Source organism: Haemorhous mexicanus, chromosome 2, assembly GCF_027477595.1.
Source record: "Haemorhous mexicanus isolate bHaeMex1 chromosome 2, bHaeMex1.pri, whole genome shotgun sequence".
NCBI lineage: Eukaryota > Metazoa > Chordata > Aves > Passeriformes > Fringillidae > Haemorhous > Haemorhous mexicanus.
The window spans coordinates 33203702-33225344 of record NC_082342.1 but is presented as its reverse complement, the minus strand read 5'-3'; the positions used below and the strand labels follow the sequence as shown (position 1 = coordinate 33225344).

Genomic DNA, 21643 nt, shown 5'->3' with positions numbered 1-21643 from the left:
TGATGAACTCCATCAGCTTTAGAAGCTGCCATAAGGATTAAGAGTTTTTGCAGATGCTCTAATTTAATTTTCTGCTGTATTGAGGAAACTTGCTGTCTAGCAAGTTTTTATGGTGTGTATAAAAGGTGGGGCAGCTTATAAGAGGGTGAGGCTCTCATGATGCATGTAATTTCATTTTGTGTGTGGAAATATTTAGAAAGCATGGTGATGTGTGCTGAATTGTACTGTTTGCTAACTGCAAACAACTTCATCAAAGTGTATATAGTGCTTTTTGTTCCACCATTTTTAATCTGGTGTTGTACTTCTGTTCTCTCACTTAAAATGGGCTATTTATTCCTTGCATAGTTTTTCTTTTTTCCTAAGGAAGTCTGATAGACTGTGCAGAGGCAGGCACTAGCAGCACTTATTATCTTGATTAGCTTGGCCCATTCCTGAAGTTGTGGCCTTCTAAGAAATTGTTGAAATAAAAAATTAAAAAAAAAAAACATTTTGGATTTGGGTCAGATCTTGTCAAGACTGTCTGCAAGCTGTGCTTGTCCCATTGATTTTTGGTGTTTTTACACATGCTTTTAAGTTAGTATCATTGCTAAGCTGAAGCTGATGGTCTGGTTTGTTACCTCATACACTGGTGTCAGCCAGGGGTGAGCTGTATTGAAGTAATGGAGGTTCAGGTGTGTAAAAGCAGTATGAAGGGAGAATTTTATCCAAACTATTACACCAGGGTAGTTTGATTGTGGCTTTCCATCTGATCCACTTGTGGGTGGCTATATACAGTGTGAGCAAAGATTCAGCTGGCTCATATGCTGTTTTTAAGACTGTTGGAAATGTCATGGAAGGATTTAAGAAACAGGGCAATTATGGAGCAGTCTTTTCCTTTGTGTATCTTCCCAGCCACTGAATGTTGGTCAGACTTTCTAAGCTAGAAATTTTCTTCATAAGAGAAAGAGATTACAGCTGTTTAGGCAACTGTAATAGGCAAAAGCCCCTTGTTATGTGTGACCAGAATCCCCTGTGACAGCATTTCTAGCCTTGTTAATTATCCAGGGCTGCTGGCACGGGTGCTCTGGCAGGCTTTGGTGTATCTTGGGATGTGGAGTCTGGCTTTCCCCAACAGAGAGGTCTTGTCTTGGGGTTTATGAGGCACCCCTGACAGCTGTTCATTAAAATTCAAGCAAGACCCATTCTGAGGGAGGAGTTTCCTAAGGTGGCATGATACTGGGTGGTTTAGACATCTCTTGGCTTCTCTCAAAGTGTTTTTTCTTCTCCTGCTTGTAACACTGCTTAGGAAGATTCTGACAGGTTCTTTGGCCATATAGCCAAAGTTCTTTCAGTTCTGGAAAGTATTTGAACAAGAGGCTTGGGATTATTGGAGTGATAAAAGAGAGGAGGGAGGGAGAGGAAAATTACCTTTGTTGGCAGATTTTTTCACATGGTTTCAGAGGGGCTGAGTGATTTGCTCTCTAAACCTTGGTTGGGTTTGAGGTCAGTGGCCTATTTTCAGTAAATTTACACTTACATGCAATGTGGGAAGTCCAGCTGTTTGGCCCATGGCTATCAGAGAAATCACTTCGTCATGGGAAGCTGTGTGAGTTCTGTGAAGATGAACACATCTTAGAAGATGCTGTGTTCCAAGAGTTCCAGGTTTGAACTTAAGCATAGAGTAGAACAGGCTGAGTTGCTCTATGTGAACAGAGCCTTTTCACCTTAAGAAGCTGCAGAGACAAGCCTAAGGTCTTGTTTCCTCATATACTACCTTGACATCCATGCAGTACTGAGGTCTTTGCTCTGAAGTCAACATAAGTTCCATATTTAAACAATTTTCACTGGCCTTTGTGGAGTTGTTCCAGATTGTGCCAGTCATACTGGATCAGAATCAGGCTATATATTCTCTTATATTAGTCAAATACCTTAAAAAATTCTTTGTTCTGTTAAAGATTTTCAGACCAATTTGTGTCTACTTTAGGCAGACCTACTTAGATAAGAAGTACAAATTCAAGACAAATATATGAAGTCCAGTTGTAGTGACTTTAAATCTGTATTTCTTGTGTTTTCTTGTTCATGTTCGATTGTCTTGTTCTTGATCGATTGTCCATATTTCTTGTCAAACTGGCTGATTTTGCTTTGAGATTCCATTTCAGAGCTAGTTTTGTCTTCTTCCCTCAGACTCCCTCTTCCTTGTTCATCATCCCATTTGCAATGTCTTTAGTGAAGCCCATCAAGGGTAAGCATCTTCAAAAAGCTTTTTGCTCTTCTGAGCTTCGGTGCCTAATTAAAGAGATGGTTGCTAAGAGATTGTGGAAAGCATCATTAAGAGGGTCTGATTTGATTTTTTTCTTACTTTTTTCCATTCACAGTTTTCAGATCAGAATTTATGGGTAAATGGGATAGCAGCATCCCAGGATATTCCTGAGCTGAGATTGTAACCATGGACAGAATAAGAGGAGACTACACCAGTCCTGTGCAACCAGGAGGTGCAGAGAGGAGCAGGACTGGAGAACAAGACCCAGAACTGACTGTGTTGGGAAAAGCACAAGAGTTCTTTCAGATTTGTGATCTGGAAGGCAAAGGCTTCGTCACTCGTCAAGACATGCAGGTAAAACAAAATTGGTTATGTGAAATGCACAATGAGAGAAGCTCCTAAAACCCTTAACGAGTTGAGACTGATTAATTTACAGTTAAAATTGTTAACACCCTCCTCATAACTTTGAAGAGATATGTGGGATTTAAAATAATATCTTTGAAGTCTTACATAATGCTTGCATTTTTCCTCCCAGACAAAGCAACAAAAAAGTGGAAAATCAAAGTAAATTAAGTTTAAAAAAAAGCCCCAGGACTTCCATTCTGTTCTTGTTGAAAACATCGAAACACCATTAAATTCATTGCTTTGTGATTTGCCACAGTGTCAGGGGTGTATTTAGTGTGCCAATTTTATCCTTTTTTTCAACAAAATTGTGTAAATAAAGTCTTTCACTGTGGCTTCACTGTCAGACAATGGTGAACTCTCAGTTGGATCACATATATATGTAGCAAGTACAGAGGAACAGTATTTTTAGCATTATTCAGTGTTGGCAGCAATCTTAGGAAATTGTGCTTAATTTGTTTGAGGGCCCAAAATCAGATTTGCTGAATATGCTGATGAGAAAAAGCAACTATATATAACAAAAGCTTTTGAAAATGCGATTGTGGCACATTGCAGAAGTGATAAGATGATTTGAACCAGTATGTGGCAGAGAACAGGAATGTACTCATGCTTGACATGCAAAGCATAATTTGTGTTAATCCATTTCTACTTCAGTACTTATGGATGAAACAGAATTGGGAAGCAGGAGCAAAACGAATTCATCATGATCTATGACTAAAGAAAGCATCTAATAGAAAATTTAGAAGCTTTCCCTGTCCTCAGAAACAAAAGATGTCTGTATGTATCAAAACACAGTTGAAACAACTTTAACTACCTATTTTGGAAAAGCAAAACCCTCCTAAGTAAACTGCTCAGTTTCCTATCTCTCAAGAGCTTTCTCTGCAGTTGTGTGTTGCTGAGTTTTCTGATGACCTCTGTTAATTATGCAAAGTTGAAAAAAGAGAGGAATGCAGATGCTTGCTCTGCTGTAGGCTTTGCCAAATTTACATTATCTCACTGAAGTAACTGAATTCAAAAAGCCAAACATATTGCCAGCAGTAGTGTTTGGTAAATCCAAAGCCACAAAGAGTTTAATGGATTACAATTTTACAGTCTTTCTAAAAGACATAGATTTTTACCTAATGGAAAACCCATATATTTATGTGTATGTATACATATATAAAAAGTTCTAATACCTGTTTTTGCAAAGAATGTAAAATTATTTGATTCTGTTTGATTCTAGGTTTATGCTTAGAGTGCTGCTAAATTTGTACTTCAGGTTGTAAAACAGATGTTGCAAAAGATGCAGTAGAAATAGTGTTGCAAAGAACAAAGTTCTGTTTCATTCCTCTGTTTCCTCACGTTTGTTTGCTATAACTGAAAACTCCATCTATGTATGTGAGGGTATGTAAGTTCTTTAATATAGAAATAAAGGTACTCAGGACATTTGAGATGGTGTTTCTTTATATTTCATTTTATTTCCTGCATTTTTCATGATATTTCCTCCCTTTAAGAAAAACAAAATTCAATGAAATAAATCAGTTTTTTCCTTAGAAGGTACTAAGTGTTGATCACTTTTGCATTGTGCTGTGTTTGGTAGGTCTGTACTGCTTATAATTCCTGAAGCTTTGCTTCAAATATAGGATGTTAATGCTATGCTTTTTAATCTTTCAGCATGGGATACAGGGCATGATTTCAACAGAGAGTGCTAAGTATCTCAAATTTAATTAATCTTGATGGAACAAATCTTGCAGTGTTTTCTCTTGTGTCTATGACAGTTACTACACTAAAGATTTACTCCTCCTTTGTTGTATGATGTTGTATATTGTGAGAGGATGTTAACAGCTGGATTTTTAAAAAATTTTTAATTCAATTTCCAAATACCAAATGTACCCAACTTTCAAACTGACAGGAGGTTTTCTGAAATAGCAAAAAAGAAAATTCTACCTTCGACTTGAAACTACAGTTTCATCTGTTGTTCCTTGAGGTTACAATGAATGATGAGAATTGTTGCTGTAAAATGTTTTGTTCTAATGTACATGGGAGGATTGGGTTCAGATGTTGCTCTTAGCTATTTGACCTCTGTTCTTGTATTTAGCTGAGTAAAAGCTTGGTATTTTAGGAGAATTAAGCACAGATATCATGAAACCACAGAGAACATTTGGTGGCAGTGCAGATAGCTTCTTTTGAAGGTCCAGTGGTATCTCTGAATATGTTTTGTTTTATTTTTAAAATTTTAGGAGCCTCACATTGAAAGGGCCTATATATTTTTACAGTAAGCTTGAAATGAGCAAATAAACAAAACCACAACTCTGAGACCAATAACATTTTGCTTCCCTAGCCACAAATGACCTTAATTTTTTTATTAAGGAAAAATCCCCAAGAGGTTGGGAAAACATTGACTTAGTCTTAGTAAGTGTGTCCCAGCTGATAAAAGTCTGCAAATTATCTGGAGGGAATTTAATGGAGCAAAATGTTGGTACATTCCTTAGAATCTCCTACTTTCATACCTTCCTCCCACCAAGAAAAGGCAAGTAATTGTGGTGTTTTCTACTGTAAATTTAGTGTAATTCTCAGCAGAATTTGGGTGCTGCATTAGGGCACTGCAGCTGAGGTTGGAGAAGCCTGTATTTGTCAGTCAGCTTTGCAGCAAGACCCCCAGGCCACTGCACTGGAATAGCAGCTGGGTCTGGGTTTTTGGCACAGTCAAATGGACGCTCCTTCAGCAGGTCCCAGAGATCTGGTGGCAAGAGTACAGTTTCTGTTTTTCTGAATATAAAAAGAGTAATTTGAAGCACATTCTCCCTCATCAGTGTGGTGTTGACTCTAAGATTTTTATAGGAGAAGCTGATTTTAAAAGGTTTCCCTTTAGATCTTAGAGACTGAAATGCAAACTTTGGGAAGATGGATGTGTTTCAGCAAGAAACTGAAGACAGGTGTATCACTGATGAAATAAGTAATTTAAACTGAGTATACATCAAGTTTTCCTAGGTTTCATTTTTGGAGGCAGGCAGCAATACACAGCTAATCCTGCTCAGAAATCTTTTTGTGACTATTCCAGATAGTTCTGTGCTTCAGCAGGTCTGTTGCTTTTACTTCTCAGGACCATCTTGGAATTCCTTTTAACACTTTTATTCATACAATTCATAAAGCATACCTTGAACTCTTTGTGGCAACCAGGGAACTCCTGGTTAATGCACTCAGCCAATTCTTACCTTGCCTATGGCTTAGAATATTGAATAGTGGTTTCTGCTGTTTTGGATTGCAGGACAAACATTTTTTTGCCCTAAATCCCTCCCACACAGTGGAACAGATCAGCACTTTTAATCTAATGAACTTTATCAACCTACTAGCTTGCAGTTTTAATATGTTGTATATACAACAGGACTTTAGGGGGGGATTAAAATGTTAATTAATAAAGCAGAGGACTGAACCAGTGTGCATTTCTATTGCTTCTCAAGCTGAGGAAAGGTTTTAACTTTCCTAGTGCTGTCTCCCAGTGGAAATGCTGATTATTGGGGTTGTTTGCCACTCCAGTTTCCTCCTGTTTCTGGGAATCTGTCTACACTGTTAAAAGAATTAGAGTAAAACCATTAGGATCAGTTTTACAGAATTATTTTCTTTTATGTCTTTAGATTATCAGGAAAAAATATGTGATATTTGTGGAGCTGGTTTTATGAAGCTGTGTCTCCTTTTTGGTGGGAGCATGCTGCATTGCAGAAGTAGACAGTGGTGAACTCCATTTAACTCATTCTGGGAGCAATAGATTTTGTCCTTAGACTGTGCAAAGCTTTCTTAGCTTTGTCTTATTTACTTATTTATTTATGTAAACTTTTTGAATCAGCTAGAATTAGGACAGTATATTCTCTATAATGTAGACATCTAGAGAGTCTCTTGCTTAACTTTATGACGTGGAAGGAACTAGTTGTACAGTTCTGCTGCCAAGTTTGTCCAGTAGCCTGATAACCAAGGCATTTCACCAAGATAATCAAGCCATTTCACCAGGAGGCTGACACTCCACCTCAAGTTCTTCCTCTTTTCCATGTGATTGGAATTTGTGGCACCAGACAGTTGTTCTTGTGTCATCATAATGGATTCATAAAGGCAAATAAAGAAGTCATTAAAGCAAATGTCCCTCACTTGATCTGGTTTTGCTCTGTAATTGGATTTTCACTTGGGGAAGCAAAGGACCTTTCCTGCTATACTATGGATATTTTGTAGAACCCAGTCTTCCTCTTATCCTGTAGTAATGGATAAAGTTGCTGCATATTTTATCATTACAGAGACTGCATCCCGAGTTACCTCTTAGCCTGGAAGAGCTTGAAAAAGTTTTTGTTACATTGGATGCTGATGGCAATGGCTCACTTACCCCGAAGGAGTTCATCACAGGATTCAGTGAGTTTTGGAAAGCATGTTTCCTCTTTTGAGCTTTATTCATGTTCTGTAATCTCCACATCAATCAAGAAGGACTTTGTCTTAACCGGACACTTAATAATGCACACAGGGAGCCAGACTGTTCCCTAAATGTAGCAGAGGAACAAGTGGGCAAATTATGTGAATAAATAGAGAAAGGGCTCTGGAGTCTTTCACTCTTGTGTAAAATGACAAGCCATGACACAATATGAAAAAATGATGTAATCATTTGAATCACACCTGTTTTAAGCTGTTGAGTAAATCTATGTACAATTTATTGAAAGTTTCCCTTGGGCAGGGGGGTGGGGAGTCTTGTGTGTTATTTCATATCTGGTAATAGGACGTGAAAGATAATTTTAATTATCTCCGATCTTAATGTAAGACAATGCTAGGAATATGTTAATGCCACTGTCCTTAGAGGTGTGGAAATGCTTTCTACAATGAATTAATTCTTCAAGTGGTATTAATTTATTTCAAAACAAAACAGGATTAGGCACTTACTACTTCTGTAAGATATGATCTGATAAGTTCTTTGTAACTGCTTGTTTTTCAACAGCACTCTTACTGTCATATTCTCTGTGTTTGTCACAGGGTGGTTTGCTCCCCAGATGTGACACTCCAGATAAGATGACAATATCAGTTAAACTTTGCTTGATTGTTTATGCAGAATCAATTTTGTACCTAATTTTAGCTCTGCTGGCTAAGGTTTAAGCATTTTCTCTAGAAAACTGAATCTCATCTAGGTTTGAATTGTAACAGTAAATCTCAATTTAGTTAATATCTACAGGTCCAGCAAACAGGACCTTCATTTTTGTTTTCATCAGTAGTTTGAAACCCTAATTCTGTCATGTCCCAATTTCCTCATGTCCACTTGAATTTATTTTTCTAGATAAAACCCCTTTAGAAGTTTTCCTCCCAAAATTGCCCTAAGCCAGGACACCCACCTCTCCCATTGTAGAGGTAGATCAAGTATCTTCATAGGGTATACTCTAATCTGAAAGTTGACGTTATTAAAAAAATGAAATAATATATGCTTTGCTTTTCATGAGTTAAATTAAGATTACTTCCATAAGCAGTCCCTGCATAACCAAAACTCTTTATCAAGGGAGGTTGTAAGTTGCTGCCATCTCAAGCAGCTCCAGATCCTGGGGATTCCTCCTGCTCAGGTGCTGGAGCCCAGTCCCGAGGCCCAGGTGGGTGTGGCCACTGCTTTCCTGTTTGCCGGTTCAGCTGGTAGTAAAGTAAAACTTGTACCCCAAAGACCCACACAGGCACACGAAGGACATGGACCACACTACATAAAAGATAAGGATAGACAGTTTGAAGCATGGTACATCTTAACCTGCTACACAGCACTGACAGGTATTTTCCAGGCCAGCTAGTCCTACATTTGGCTAGGTGATGATGTTGGTATTCCTGGTAGAAGCAGAAGCTGTAGTAGATAAAAGCTGCTTGAGCAGGCAGAGTAGTGTCTAGATAAAGCTCATGGTGCATCAATTACTATGGGAAAGTCCTGTTTCTATTTCTCCAGTGGTGGCAAATCTGAAATTTACTATAACCCCTCTTTGCGACATAATCCATTCTGTTGACAACATGCTCAGTTGGGTGCTATGAGAAAAAATGCAAGATGGAGTTAATAAAAACATAAAACCACACCAGTATTTCTGTTTCCTTGTATCTATAGAAATTTCTGTACTGGAACTTGGAATATAACAAAAAAATCCTTAGCATAAAATCACAATATTTGCCCCCCCAAAAAAATTTTGACTATTCATGTGACAATTTCACTTCTGCATCCTCACCATACAACTACTGTTAATAAAATGTAGCTTTCTGTATGCAGGTTATATAGGAATTAAATGTGTCTTTGGTCATGCACTAAAAAAGAATGTTAAATTTTATTTAATATACATTTTATCAGTACTGATATTTTAGATTCCTAATCTCTTTAAACCTATCAAGAAACAAACCTACAACATTTATGAAGAGTTGTTACTGCAATTTATGTCCTTTTATGTTTTTGCATGGAAATATGATTTTTTTATTGTTTGTGAGTTTTCAGGTGGATAATTTACTGAAGGTTAGACATTAGACTGGGCACAAAGCCAGCCACAGAATTCAGGAATCCTCTTGGCATGCCCCATCCTTCTGTTTATTTGCCATAAAATTTGAATTTTAGTATGTTTGGTATGACATTGCTTCTTATAGTAATTTCTGAAAATGCTAATGTGTGTAATTTCTAATTCTTAGGCCAATTTCTTTTGGAGCAGATTGCTTTGAAAAATGACATGGTGCAACCATCAGAAGGTGAAACAGCCTGCCCAGTTAGATACGAAGAGACCATGACTGGTGATGAGGATGAAGAATTCCAGTTCTCAAATCTCATGGATCGGCTTGGAGCTGCAAAGGTTTTGGATGAGTGAGTACTCGCAGCAATAGTCATCAGTTGTATGACCTTTTATGAGTCACATCTGGGTTTGACTTTAATGGAATCCAAGATGAAGGGCAAGAACAAAAGTTGCTCAAAACCGCAGAGATTCTTTAAAAAACTTCTTTTCTTGCTGTCATGATAAAATGCTGTTTGACCAGATTTCCAAGAGCAAAACTGTTGTACTCCAGGCACATGAAACATGTTTTTCTGCCATGTGATCTGAACATAGATAATTACAAGCATGTAATCCACAGATGTCACTGATTTTCAATCAATGTGTGTTGACTGCTGTTTTTGGCAAGGGCTGCATTTAAAGTGCACCAAAAGTAGGGAATTTTTCTCCACTTTTCCTTATTTTTCTCTTCTTCCTGTCTAATTGCATATTGTGATTGCTCTGGTAAATCTACTTCTTCCAAGGCTAGGGTGGATCCCTCTGAAACATGGAGCATAAAACCTGCTCAAAGAGTTTTTTGTGTGATGGCCTCACATTCATTGGTCAACCACAATGAATACTGTAGAACAAAAAAAAAAAAAAAAAAAAAAAAGCACCGGGCAAAAATGGGAGAGAATCTAGACAAGTGATACAAATTAAGAAATACATTTGTTATTCTTACTATGGAACAAAAATGCTCGTCTGTCCATCTTTTCCCCTGACTGCCTGTTCCAGAAAACAGTTAATTGTCAGCCCTCCTGAAAGTCTTTCATCATAAAGAGATATTTATCACCCACTACTTCTATCCTTATTCTCATTTTGTCCTTTAAATACAGCACTCTTTGCTATCTAGGTTTCAGGATTGCAATGCTCGTGGAATAAAGTGAGTCAGGAAGAGGCAAAGTGGTTCAGGAGAATATTGGCAAAGTATTAGAAACCCATTATCATTCACAGTAGAGCTGTCAGTGTCTGCTGAACAGATTTGGAAACACAACGTTATCTTGGTAAATCTTTTAAATCAAAATTTCAAGACGTTTTGTTCTGCTTTTTGTAGCAGAATCACCATGGAGGAAAAGTGTATTGAAAATGAAAGAATGCGGTACAAATGCAATTTGTTAACATATCTATGTTACTTAGGAGTCTGAATCTCATTCATTTCTTATGAGGGAGAGATTTTGATTAGCTTTTCCACTGGCCTCTCCCCTCTAGATCTGTGGGAACTTCTGTACTTCTAATAGAAGTGATGGCAGGGCATACTGTATCTCATCTGACTCCTTTCTTACCCATTCCTGTTTAGGTGAAGTGTCTGGCAAGGCACCCACTAAACAAGCAGTTCCTGTGCAATTCTGCAGTCAGGAATGGCCAGATATTGCAATGCATTTTTTTTTTTTTTTTAATAAATTCAATCTCCATGATTTCCCACCCCCTCATGCTTTTCAAATCTGGCACAGTTTAAGTTTTTAATAAGTTTTGTGTTCTGACTAGTGTTGCCCTGAAGCCTCCATCTACTAAGGGTGCTAAGGACATTTACTGCAACCTGGGAAATGTTCAGTCATAATGAATCCTTTATGATGTTTTCTTTCAGTGAGACTGATGTGAAACAACTTTGGTTGCAGCTAAGAAAAGAAGAACCTCATTTACTTTCCAATTTTGAAGAGTTCCTGGTCAGAATTTTTTCCCAGCTCCAAGAAGCAGATAATGAGAAGAATGAGTTGGAGTGTGCTCTAAAAAAGTTAGTACTTCTCTTTATTAGACTGCTTGTGTAGTTTTACAACTATTTCACCTGCTCTTTGAACTTCTGAAATAAACAAGGTATTTCAGTGGAGAACGAAGGACAAGACTTCGCATAATGTAAAATTTCCTATAATGTTCAATTTTATCAAGCATTAAGACTACTGGTAGAACTATTCATATGGCAGAACTGAATTAAATTGGCTTTTCTCTTCTGGTTAAGATTTTATTGACTGAAATTCTTTTGCAGATATCAGTTATTGCATTGAAGTTATAAGACAATATTGAGTTATTCCAATCTAGTTAATCAGTTTGATTCCAGAGGAAAGTCGTATTTAACAGTAAATCTGGTAAATTGTCTGTGTGCTTTGCAAGCATTGCGTGCAGAAAAGCTATAAACCTGGATTAACTGGCCAGAGACATAAGAGGTTTAAGATGTTAAAGCAGCACAAAGCACTGATACTAGTGAAAATGGAAGCTAACAAATACATATATAAAGCAAAGCTATGAAATATAGTAAATAGCATATGTATGTTTTATATATAAAATGTATAAAATGCAAATATAAACAAAGAGATAAAATACACATGCAAAAATATGTATAAGAACTAAAAATTAATAGATCATTCTTTTATATGTGGTTATCTGGAGGGAGAAAAGTTATGATGCTAAATCTTAACAAAATGCAGAATTATAGGCGTAGTTGAAGTTTCACTGTATTTTTATTTTAAAGTGTTACTTCTGAATTTCAGATTCTTACAGACTGAGCAATAAAGGCAAATATATTGTTTAAATTTTACTTCATTTGTGCAGCACTCTCCTGACTATTCTGAGAATGTGACAAGGCTTATGAAGAAGGAAAAAACCTAAAAATGTATGATCATTAAAGACAATTGGTTTATATTGGTAGTAGCATTTTCAGTTAAGTCTCTGTGTGTGGTTTTAGCCTTCAGGCAGCTGGAGACAGCATACAGAGAGTTTTGCTGTCTGCTTTAGACTAGAGATTGTTGACTACCATGTGTGGTGAGAGGTTTGTTCTGTGAGGTTTTTTTGGGGTTTTTTGGTAAGTGTTTTTTTGGGAGCTGAATGAATAAATGTGTCTCTTTAATACCTCTGATCAGTGCAGAGGTGTACAGAGAGTACATTAGCATTATCTTTTCTGGATGATGTGAAATCTCTACCTTGAAGGTGCATTGGATTTTTATGGCTTTGTAGTAGACACATGTTTTAGCTAATTTCTTCTTTTTGTTGCTCCTGAAAACACTGCTGATTTCAGCACATTGATTGTTGTTTTGTTTGTAGTCAATTGCTGAAAGGAATCAGAGTAGTAATGTTGTCTTTGCTAGTAACAGTGTGGATAAATAACCTGTTTTAAACTATGTATAAATCACAACAAAGCTCAAGACAGCACCATATAGGGGAGAAGATTAATTTTTTTCAATTCCCACGTACTCACTAGCCCTAAGATGCATGTATCTGAGAGACTGGCCAGGATTTACTGTGGGGTCACAGAAGGGATGGAGAGAGGAGAAGGGATGCTGGGTTTTGAGGACCTGTAATATCTACTGGGTTGTTCTTGATTGGTGACAATAATACTCTTTGGAAATTGAATATGAATTTGATCTTTCATCTTTCCTTCCTGAGTCTTTCCTTCCTGACTCACCTCTGTGAGTCATTAGGCAATAAGGCAGTCTACTCTCAGCCTTTTGTCTCATTTCCTGGGTGTAGGCTGTGCTTTTGTCTTCAATTGTTCCTTTTTCTTCTATCCTGGATGCCCTCAGAAGTTTCATGTGCGTGTGCTGGGATCTTTATGCCATAAAAATCTATGCTCTTCACCTGTGATGTTCTTCTCTACTTTTTTTTTTTTTGTCTTTCCTTCTGGACCTTTCCCTTGTGCACATTTTCATTCTTGAACCCGAGTCCCATGGTGTGAGACATCCAGGAGTTTCATCCTGTTCTGGTTCAATAGATCCAGTGGGTTGCTGCTATTCCTGTTTGTAGGTCCAGGCAGCAGTGAGGCTGAACATATATTCTCAAATACACAAACATGCAGAGACAGCAAACATGGGGGACTGTACAGGTTAATACTGATGTAACTAGAGAGAGAGAGAAAAAACCCAAAACCAAACGGGTTTTAAATCTAAACCAAATGTGATTTTGTGGGTACAATATTTATTTGCCAGGGTGGATTTGTTCTCCTTGATTTTTTGGTATTTGTGTTTCATTTTAAGGGCTAGTTTGAAATTAGATGGCTTCTTAAACATAGTAGTAGTGTTTTTTAAAATAATAGGATGTGTTGAGCACCCAAAAAAAGCAGAGATGATTGTTAGGAAGAGAAAATAAAATCATGTTTGGGTGATGGGCAATTACAATTCCAGAGAAAGCCCATGGGGGCATTGCAAAGAGCTTCCCAAAATCAGCCAAAAGGGCCCAGCAAACTGCTAGGTACTGCCAGGGAGGGTACTGAGCAGGTGGCAAAGCATGTTCTTACCACTACCTGGACTCTTACTGCACCCATATCCTGAGCACACTGTGGGAAGTTCTGGTCTCTGCAATGCAGGAAGAGTGTAGTGGGATGAGGAAAATGGGAATGGCAACTCAGTGGTTAAAGGAATAGAGCAGCTATTCTGAGCAAGCTATTTTTAGAAGGTCGTATCTCTTGAATGAGGAGGCAAAGGCTGGAGTGGAATATGACAGACCTTGTTATTCTTCAAATCCCTGGCAGTAGAACCAAGGGGCTTTTAATAAAACTGATAGGAAGTAAGCCTAAAAGAGATGAGAAAGACCTTTTTCTTCTAATAGGAGATAAAATCTTCAACTGCCATTAGCTCTGTCTGCTGCTGTGCTTTGCATTTGAAGGACAAACCTAATAAAAATGTAGACTCTGTTTCAGACAAGAGTTCTAAACAGGCAAGATAAACTAAAGGGTAAAGGGGAAAGGAAAGATGAACTGACTTCTCACTTAGCATGGGGTAGTGTCAGAATCCCTCATTGTGGAAGATGAGGAGAATCAGCTTCTCAGGAGATTAGTTCATACTGTGCACAGATCACTGTATTTTTTTATGGAGAAAGAACCATTATGACAAACTGCATGGACAGCAGTTATGAAATCAAAACAATTCACATTGCAGCTACAGGAATGGGCAGAAATGAAACCCTTTTAAGTGTGTTGATCCTGAGCCTATCATCTGAACTTAGTGAACTCACAGTACATTTCATCTGCTTTCATCTCTGTTTATTCCACAGTGTTACTGAAAGGAGAGACTAAATTATCAAATATGGCTGAAATTATAAAATTATGTGATAAGTAAAACTTGATGGGGTAATCTAAGGGAATAGAAAAACATGTCACATTTTTCACATAAAAATGATATATCCTTCTCGATTCAGTTTTTTTGCTCCTGAATATATGTGGGGAATAATTGTCCGCTAATTTTTTTTTCTCTGTTTGTTAGTTGTTTTACTTAGAATTGTTAGACTTTGGATTACAAGGGGATCCCCTTCTGTTTAATTTGATCAGAGATAAGAATGGAAATCCATGAATGGAATGCTTGCAGGGTATTCAGCCTGCAGAAATGGCGTGTGCTTATTTGCCAGAGCAGCTGAAAAGATTCCTACACTCAGTAGTGCTTTCAGGATTTAGTCTTCATGGTGCTACCATATCCTTTGCTTCCAAACACATTAGAGGAAAAAAAATACCTAAATCAGCCAGCTAAAACACAGGACTAAAGTTATTCTCCCTGTCACACAGAAGCCCAGGAAATCTTTATGATTCCCATGGAAACACTGACTGCGGTGCAGTGTGTTCAGCCTCTGCAAAGTTACAGGGGTTGTCAGTAGTCAGTCTAGTGCTGGTCAAAGTGACATTTTACTGCATGAATACAGTAGGTGTATGGTCCTAGCAGTTCTGCTCTGCCTTTCTTAGTAGTTGTTATTTCTCTAGGAATTTGTGTAATTTGATTCCATTGATGAGCGCTAATTTAAGAAAATAGCATTTTCTTAGTTTCAAGAAAATAATTTGAGATCAGAACATGACACATTTTTACAGTATAAAGGGACTAAGGCATCTAAAGGGCTTCTGGATTTTCTGGCACTCTCTATTTGAAATGTTGCAGTTACATGGCAAAGGCTCTTTTGAGGCCTGGTTTTCTCACCTAGTCAGAGTTTGAGAAAGTCTAAGTGACAGCCATTGTTTTCCTCCAGTTCTTTTAGCTTGACAATTGTGCATTGCTTCTGTAAATCCTGGGAAAATCTCTCACTTTTTTTTTACCTGTGACCAAGAAAACAAGCTGGCAGTGTCAGGTGTTCTGCTGCTGAAAGGGGAAAAGACAGACTTGTTTCTGGTTTTACTCACTCTTCTTAGATAGTTAAAGTTTTTGAATTTTCTTTAAAATTGGCTTTGTTTTAAATTAGAAGAGAACCAGGCCTTCAATAAGGGAAAACATAGAATATGTACTGCGTTGGGTAAAAAAAAAAAAACACCAAAAAAACAGATACAAAATAAATGTTTGGGTTTTTTCTACTGCGTAGTCCTTGTCTTGCTCTTTCTGATGTTAATGCCCTTAAAGATTCAGTACTTTATTTGTGACAGATGTATTATGCAGATTGCTAAAGAAACATCTGTGGCAGGAAGAATATGAGGCAATATACAGTACTGTCAGATAAAGTTCCTAATAATCACTATAAAAAAATCATTCTAGGATGTCCCCTGAGTTTGATAGAAATATCTTTTTGCTTTTCAGTGTCCGGATTAATGAGCATAGAATAGAATAGCAGCAGAACAAAGCAGATATCTTGTTCCCTCTCAACAGTTAAATTTTTTCTGTCCAAGCTGAACATTTGCTCCTAAGCTAAGCATTGTAATCTTTCATGGATCAAACTGCAGTGATGTTAATGGCAATATTCCACTGGAAAAAAGTGAACTTTGTACGTTCTTCTTTTTTCTTCCTACAGTTGCATCCACTTGTGCACAGCAAATTTATTTCTGTTCCTCGTCTGGGCTTTTCAAATTTGTTTCAGCAGAGCAGTTAGAGGGCAGTAAGGCTGCTTTCCAGAAGGTCTTTCAAGAATTCCATTCTAGCAAATGTGTTATAGATAGAAGTACCTCATTCAGTACCCTTGAATGGGCAACAGTGCAGTCTAGGAGTAAAAGAAAAGGAAGTTGCCGTGAAAATAGTTTTAACTGTCAAATTTAGGTTCTGATATCTTGGTATTGTCATTAGGAAACTCTCTTCTGCTTTATATGGAAACATCAGCTTTATATTAGCTTTTGAGCTTCTGAAGCTTTACTTCCATTAGAAAAAAAAAAAAAAAAAAATTGTGAGCTTTGCTGCACAAAAATGTCTATTTCCTTGGCACCAGAACATTCTTTGGAGTCTTGTGTAAGGGCAGAGATGTGGAGCTTAGCTGGTAATGTGGGCCATGACTTGAAGTAATGCTGCAAAGACCCACTCAGTGTATTTTTATCTCTTGTTAGGAAAATTGCTGCTTATGATGAAGAAATTCAACATCTCTATGAAGAAATGGAACAGCAAATCAAAAAGGAGAAGGAGCAGTTTCTCTTGAAAGTGAGTGTCTGTTATAGTGGCCATGGATTCTGCTCCCCCTTTCAGTGGCTCTAAACTCATTCTGGGTATGAAATGAAAGCCCACAAAATGTGTTTCACAACAGAGGAAGAAAAAACATTTTTTTTACCTCATAGCTACTTTCGTGCTGCAGCTTCAAACTTTTAGTCTCTGCAGTTGCAAGATGAGTGACTTGTTGGATGAAGGAGCTGTGATGTCCTGTGCTCAATGGCTGGCATACAGCTCAGCTGGCATTCTTTTGAAAGTCACTTGAACTACAAGCATTGTATTGTTGGTGCTACTCTAGGTCCAGCTTCTGGTCACAATCAGGAAAAACACTCTGTGAGGTTGTTCAGAGCAGCACCAATCCTGTTTAATTCTGCAGTCTCTGATTTTTGGGAGGGGATAACAGTAAGAGATGAATCAAGTGACAGTAATTTGTAGAACAACCACAGACTATTTACGAAATAAACACAGGGCAGAATTTTTGGTCACTGCCATGGGGCTTCCAAAACACTTGAAGATGAATTCCCTTTTCTTGGGAAGTTGTCTTTAAATCTCCTCTACTGTGTCTGTAGTCTTTTCTTTGGATTTTTCTTTCCTGCTTTTTCTTGTAAAATTAGGAAGCTAACAAGGACTTCCAGCGCGCTCCAGGAAAGAGTCACCCTGGAATCTTGTAGGTGGGAAGGTGACGCCTTACTTCCTAGCTGGATCAGGATGCTCAGGAACATGGCTGATTACTTTTTGAGTATTAAAATATTGGAGGTTCCACAGCTGCTCTGGGTGCCCTGGGACAGTCAGTCATGAGCTACTGGCTCATCCCTTTTTGTTGTCTTGGCATCAATCATTTAAATGAAACAAATGCAAGATTTCAGCAATATGTGATAGAAACAGTTGCCAAAATAGTGGTTATTGCCTCCATTCTCAATCAAGTATGTATAAATATATCTAGACAATATAATCAAATATATCTCAAGCTTCCTTTTGTGCTGCAAATATATCAAGTATTTTTTGTTCCCTGGCAACCAAAATAAAATAAAAGAAAGAGAAAAAGAAAAAAAATGCCTTATCAGCTGTCTAAGGAATTGTTCCTTTCACTTGCCTTACTGGGTAGTGAACCTGACTCAAATTTTCAAGTTTTTTTCCATTCCAAGCTGAGAGCAGTTTTTAGTGGTGGTTAAGACAAAACCTTTAAATAAAATTTGTATGCCAGCTGAAGGATAAAAAGTATTTGCAACTTTGCCTGACAGCACTTTTGTGGAACAAATAGTTTGTGCTCTTAATAGTCCACAACTGAAGTGGTACTGAAAGCCCCCAAACAACAAAGACTTTTCCGTAAGCAATGATTGTTGGATCTCCTAATTAGTTGTATATTTGAGGTTAAGCCATTTCTTTCAGGCTTTTTCATGAAAGCTTCCCACTCAAGCTATTTACAGTTTAGTCAGCAGTCACACTAAGGGCTGCCAGACACTCATGAAGTATTGTTTCTTTGTATGACTAATTTGAGATCTGGGGAGATCTGACTGTTAAATTCTTTCTCTAATGCGAAGTCTTAAAAAGACTTCACAGCCTGGGGAGATGCATTGATGCCATATAAAGGGGAAATTATTGTGGCTTGAATGAAGAGCAGCTATTGAAGAATACATTTAAAGAAATTGGTAAGATGCAAATAAGTACAAATTGTAGCTATTTACAATACTTAATACCCTGCTGACTGAATGTTACACAAAAGGGGCAGTTAGTCTGTTTTTTCACTTGCATATGTATTCTTCCCCAGAAAGAGCCAGCTATCATGCATTTCATTACCCCATTACATGTACTGCTTAAGGAAAAACACTTGTAAGAATGACTGCTGTCATGAGGGAATTTTTATTTTTGTTTGGAGGCATTTTCCTGGGGACCTTAGAGAGTAGAAGCCTGTTTTTGGAGAAACAGGACAGATTCTTAGCTGATACAAACTGCTGGAACCTGACTTTTCTGAGGAGAGGGCTGACAGTTTTTCTCAGCTGAGGAGTGTCAGGAGTAATCCCAAGTGTAGACTGGGAGTTCCCAGTGGCTGCAGGATACTTAGATAGTGGACAGGTTAATATAGTTGCTAAGTGAAAGGCAGAGCTTGAAGCCCCAGTTGCTTGTTTATACCAGTGGAACATCTGTGAAAGATTGTTGTTAGTGATGGATTTGAAGCGTGGCAGTTGCTGTTTCTTTCACATCAGCCTGAGTTGCTGTGGCTGGAAACGAGAGGATACGTTCTGGCTGCATTGATCTAGACTGGCTCAGCTCCTCAGCCTCCTGCCTGAGATGTCTGCCTCCACTTTCCAGACTCAATACCTGCTCATGTGCAATCAGCACATTCTGTACCAACCATAGCCATGGAAGCTGCTGCACTACAGCACTTTAGAGATTCATGAGTGATACCATCCCTAAACTGAGTACTACCTGTGTCTTGTGATATTCACTGTGGAAAGCTTAATCCCTGACTCGTTATTTCTCCTCCTGTGATGAAATGGTGCTGTTCTGTTAATCCATTTCCTCTTGGAATTTTGCAGGACACAGAGAGGTTTCAGTCCCAAAGTCAAGAGCTGGAGCGCAAGCTGCTGTCAAAAGAGCAAGAACTGGAACAGCTGGTTCAAAAACAGAAAAGGGTACTAACTGATATCCTTTGGAGTTAAAAAATAGATGGCTCTTATTTGCTCATATGATTTTGTTTAGGTACTATTTTAGGTACCAAAACTGCAAGTTGGTGTGATGTGGTTGTACCAAATTGTGACCCTCTGTTGTTTTTGTGTCATGTGCTTAGGAAAAATGTTAACCTCTATTTCTAAAGTAGTTTTCCTTTAATGTGGTAAAATGGAGAATAAAATAATGCTTTGCATATTCTCCCCAGGTGCTAGGTTAATTTTTATGAAAATGTAGCACAATTCAATTGCCTTCAGTCTTCTAGGAACTGGCTTAACACACAGACAGCTTAAGAGCAGAGAACAATGATTTGGCTCTTCTAGTGCACACCTCTGCTCAAAGCCTGTACCAGCCACTCATTTACTTGTTTTGGACTGATTCAGCACTATGAACTCAAAATGCTCCCTCCTGAACAATTTGCTCCTGATATATCTCTGTGATAACAGTTTTATAGCAGTGCATGTTTCCCTTGCATTGGTAACAGCTTGTCAAGTTCCCATAATAAAACCTGAGGTGTTTTGCTTCTAAAATGCATGACCTGCTTGCGGGAGCAGAGAACTTGTTGTAAAGTGGCTCCACAGTCATTGCAGGAAAGACTAGCAATAGAGAAAGGAGGTAGCACTGGAATTTGAAGGGCTGAAATGGAGTGCTGTAAACTCAATTCCCTCTAGAATTTGAATTTCTGGACAAAAAGAAGAAAGTTTTTCACCATGAGAACCATCAGCCATTGCAATAAACATCCTGGGGAAGTGGTGGATTCCCCAACATTGAACACTAAAGATTTAGCTGGGCAGGATGCTGGGTCATCTTGGCTAAACTGTATTTTTGCCAAAAAAGGTTGGAACAGGCAAACCTCGAGTTACCCTTCCAACCTGGTACTCTGTTATTCTGTGAAGTTTAGCTGATAAGAACGCAGAATAAAAGTCTATTCCACAGTTGAAATCAACTGGCTGATGTTAATTACCTTTGTACAGTACCACTGTGAATCAGAATATATGTGGCTTTATGCAGGCTCTTTACCATATTGCAGCACTATAATGGAATAATCTATGCTTTGAAGGTATCTGTGGAGTCATACAGATGAGGCATTTTTAGTCTGAAACTAACTGCAAAACTATAAGAAATTGCTTATTCTTATTTTCTAATGATTATGTTTAATATTTTCCTTTGTTTGTTTGTTTTTGCTTTAAAGCTCTGTTTAAAACTTGGTTGTCAACCAGTAATTCTGTAATAAACCTTTTTTTTTCCAAGAATGTGTTTTCCAAATTTGGTATAAAACCCACAGAAGCTATTCAAAGGCTCTCATTCAATTTTAAGCCTGGTATAATAAATCAATATAGGCAACAATACCAGGAAGTCTTATCTTATGATTGTTGTCTACAATGCCATTGTCTAGTACTGCCTATCTTGGAGAACATAAAACAATGTGCTATTTTTATTAGTATTATTTTTTATCTGATTTTATGTTTACCATTTTTATTCACTACATTGCTTATCATTAATAATATTACTGTGGGGATTTTTTTATTTGTAATTTCTGTTATTTATCATTTCCCCTCTCCATTATGAATTTGCACGAATCACAACAAGGGTGCATTTGAAAGACAGGCTCTTCATACACCATAAAGATTAAACTATCCCATTTTGGTTTTATGGAAAGGAAGCTGTGTTGGATGAATGGAATTCACTATTTCTAATGCTGAGATGACATAATTTCATTCAAATGATTGATAACAACTGAAGCTTTTGTCATTCAACCAGCTGATTGGCCCATTGTTAATCTGATATGCAGTATTTGATGGGTTTTTTTCTGGTATACCAACCTAACCTATTTATTTGAGTGCTTTACTCAGTGTAGTTAGAGGCACTGTTTCCTACATTTATTTTTCTGATTTCTAATAATCCTCTTGGAAAGTGACACTCATTTTTTACTCAGATCTGGTTCTGTAGTACTGTGTCCCCACTAATTTTCTGGTATTGCTTTTCATTCACTGAGATACCCATGTGTGGTGTCTAATGTTTGCCTTATCCAGAGATCTCTTTCACTTTTGCCTTCTCCTCTGGCATGGAAATATACTTTGATAATTAAATCTCTTCTTGCAGACAGTGAAGGTAGCTTGATTTAATTACAACTTCTGTGCTTGGTTCTATGAGAGAACCTCTTGGCCCACAAGGGAGCAACACAAATGCTTTTTTCCAAACTTCATTAATAAGTCTCTTTTTTTTAATATAAATTTAAAATGCAATGTAATTTGTTTTGTGTTGGAAATCATTAA

General features: G+C 37.7%; 1 protein-coding gene across 2 annotated transcripts in view; it reads left to right on the top strand.

Moving 5' to 3' along the window:
* CRACR2A (calcium release activated channel regulator 2A) overlaps nt 1–21643 on the top strand; it is a 56818-nt gene that overhangs the window by 7870 nt on the left and 27305 nt on the right. For both annotated transcript variants that reach the window (XR_009485306.1, XM_059838306.1), the window contains exons 2-7: nt 2355–2593; nt 6904–7015; nt 9284–9452; nt 10982–11128; nt 16604–16694; nt 19238–19333. Coding sequence is in view for 1 of the 2 variants with exons in the window: in XM_059838306.1 (XP_059694289.1) it covers nt 2426–2593; nt 6904–7015; nt 9284–9452; nt 10982–11128; nt 16604–16694; nt 19238–19333 (783 nt within the window). In the remaining variant the exon portion in view is untranslated. The remainder of the gene's footprint in view (nt 1–2354; nt 2594–6903; nt 7016–9283; nt 9453–10981; nt 11129–16603; nt 16695–19237; nt 19334–21643) is intronic.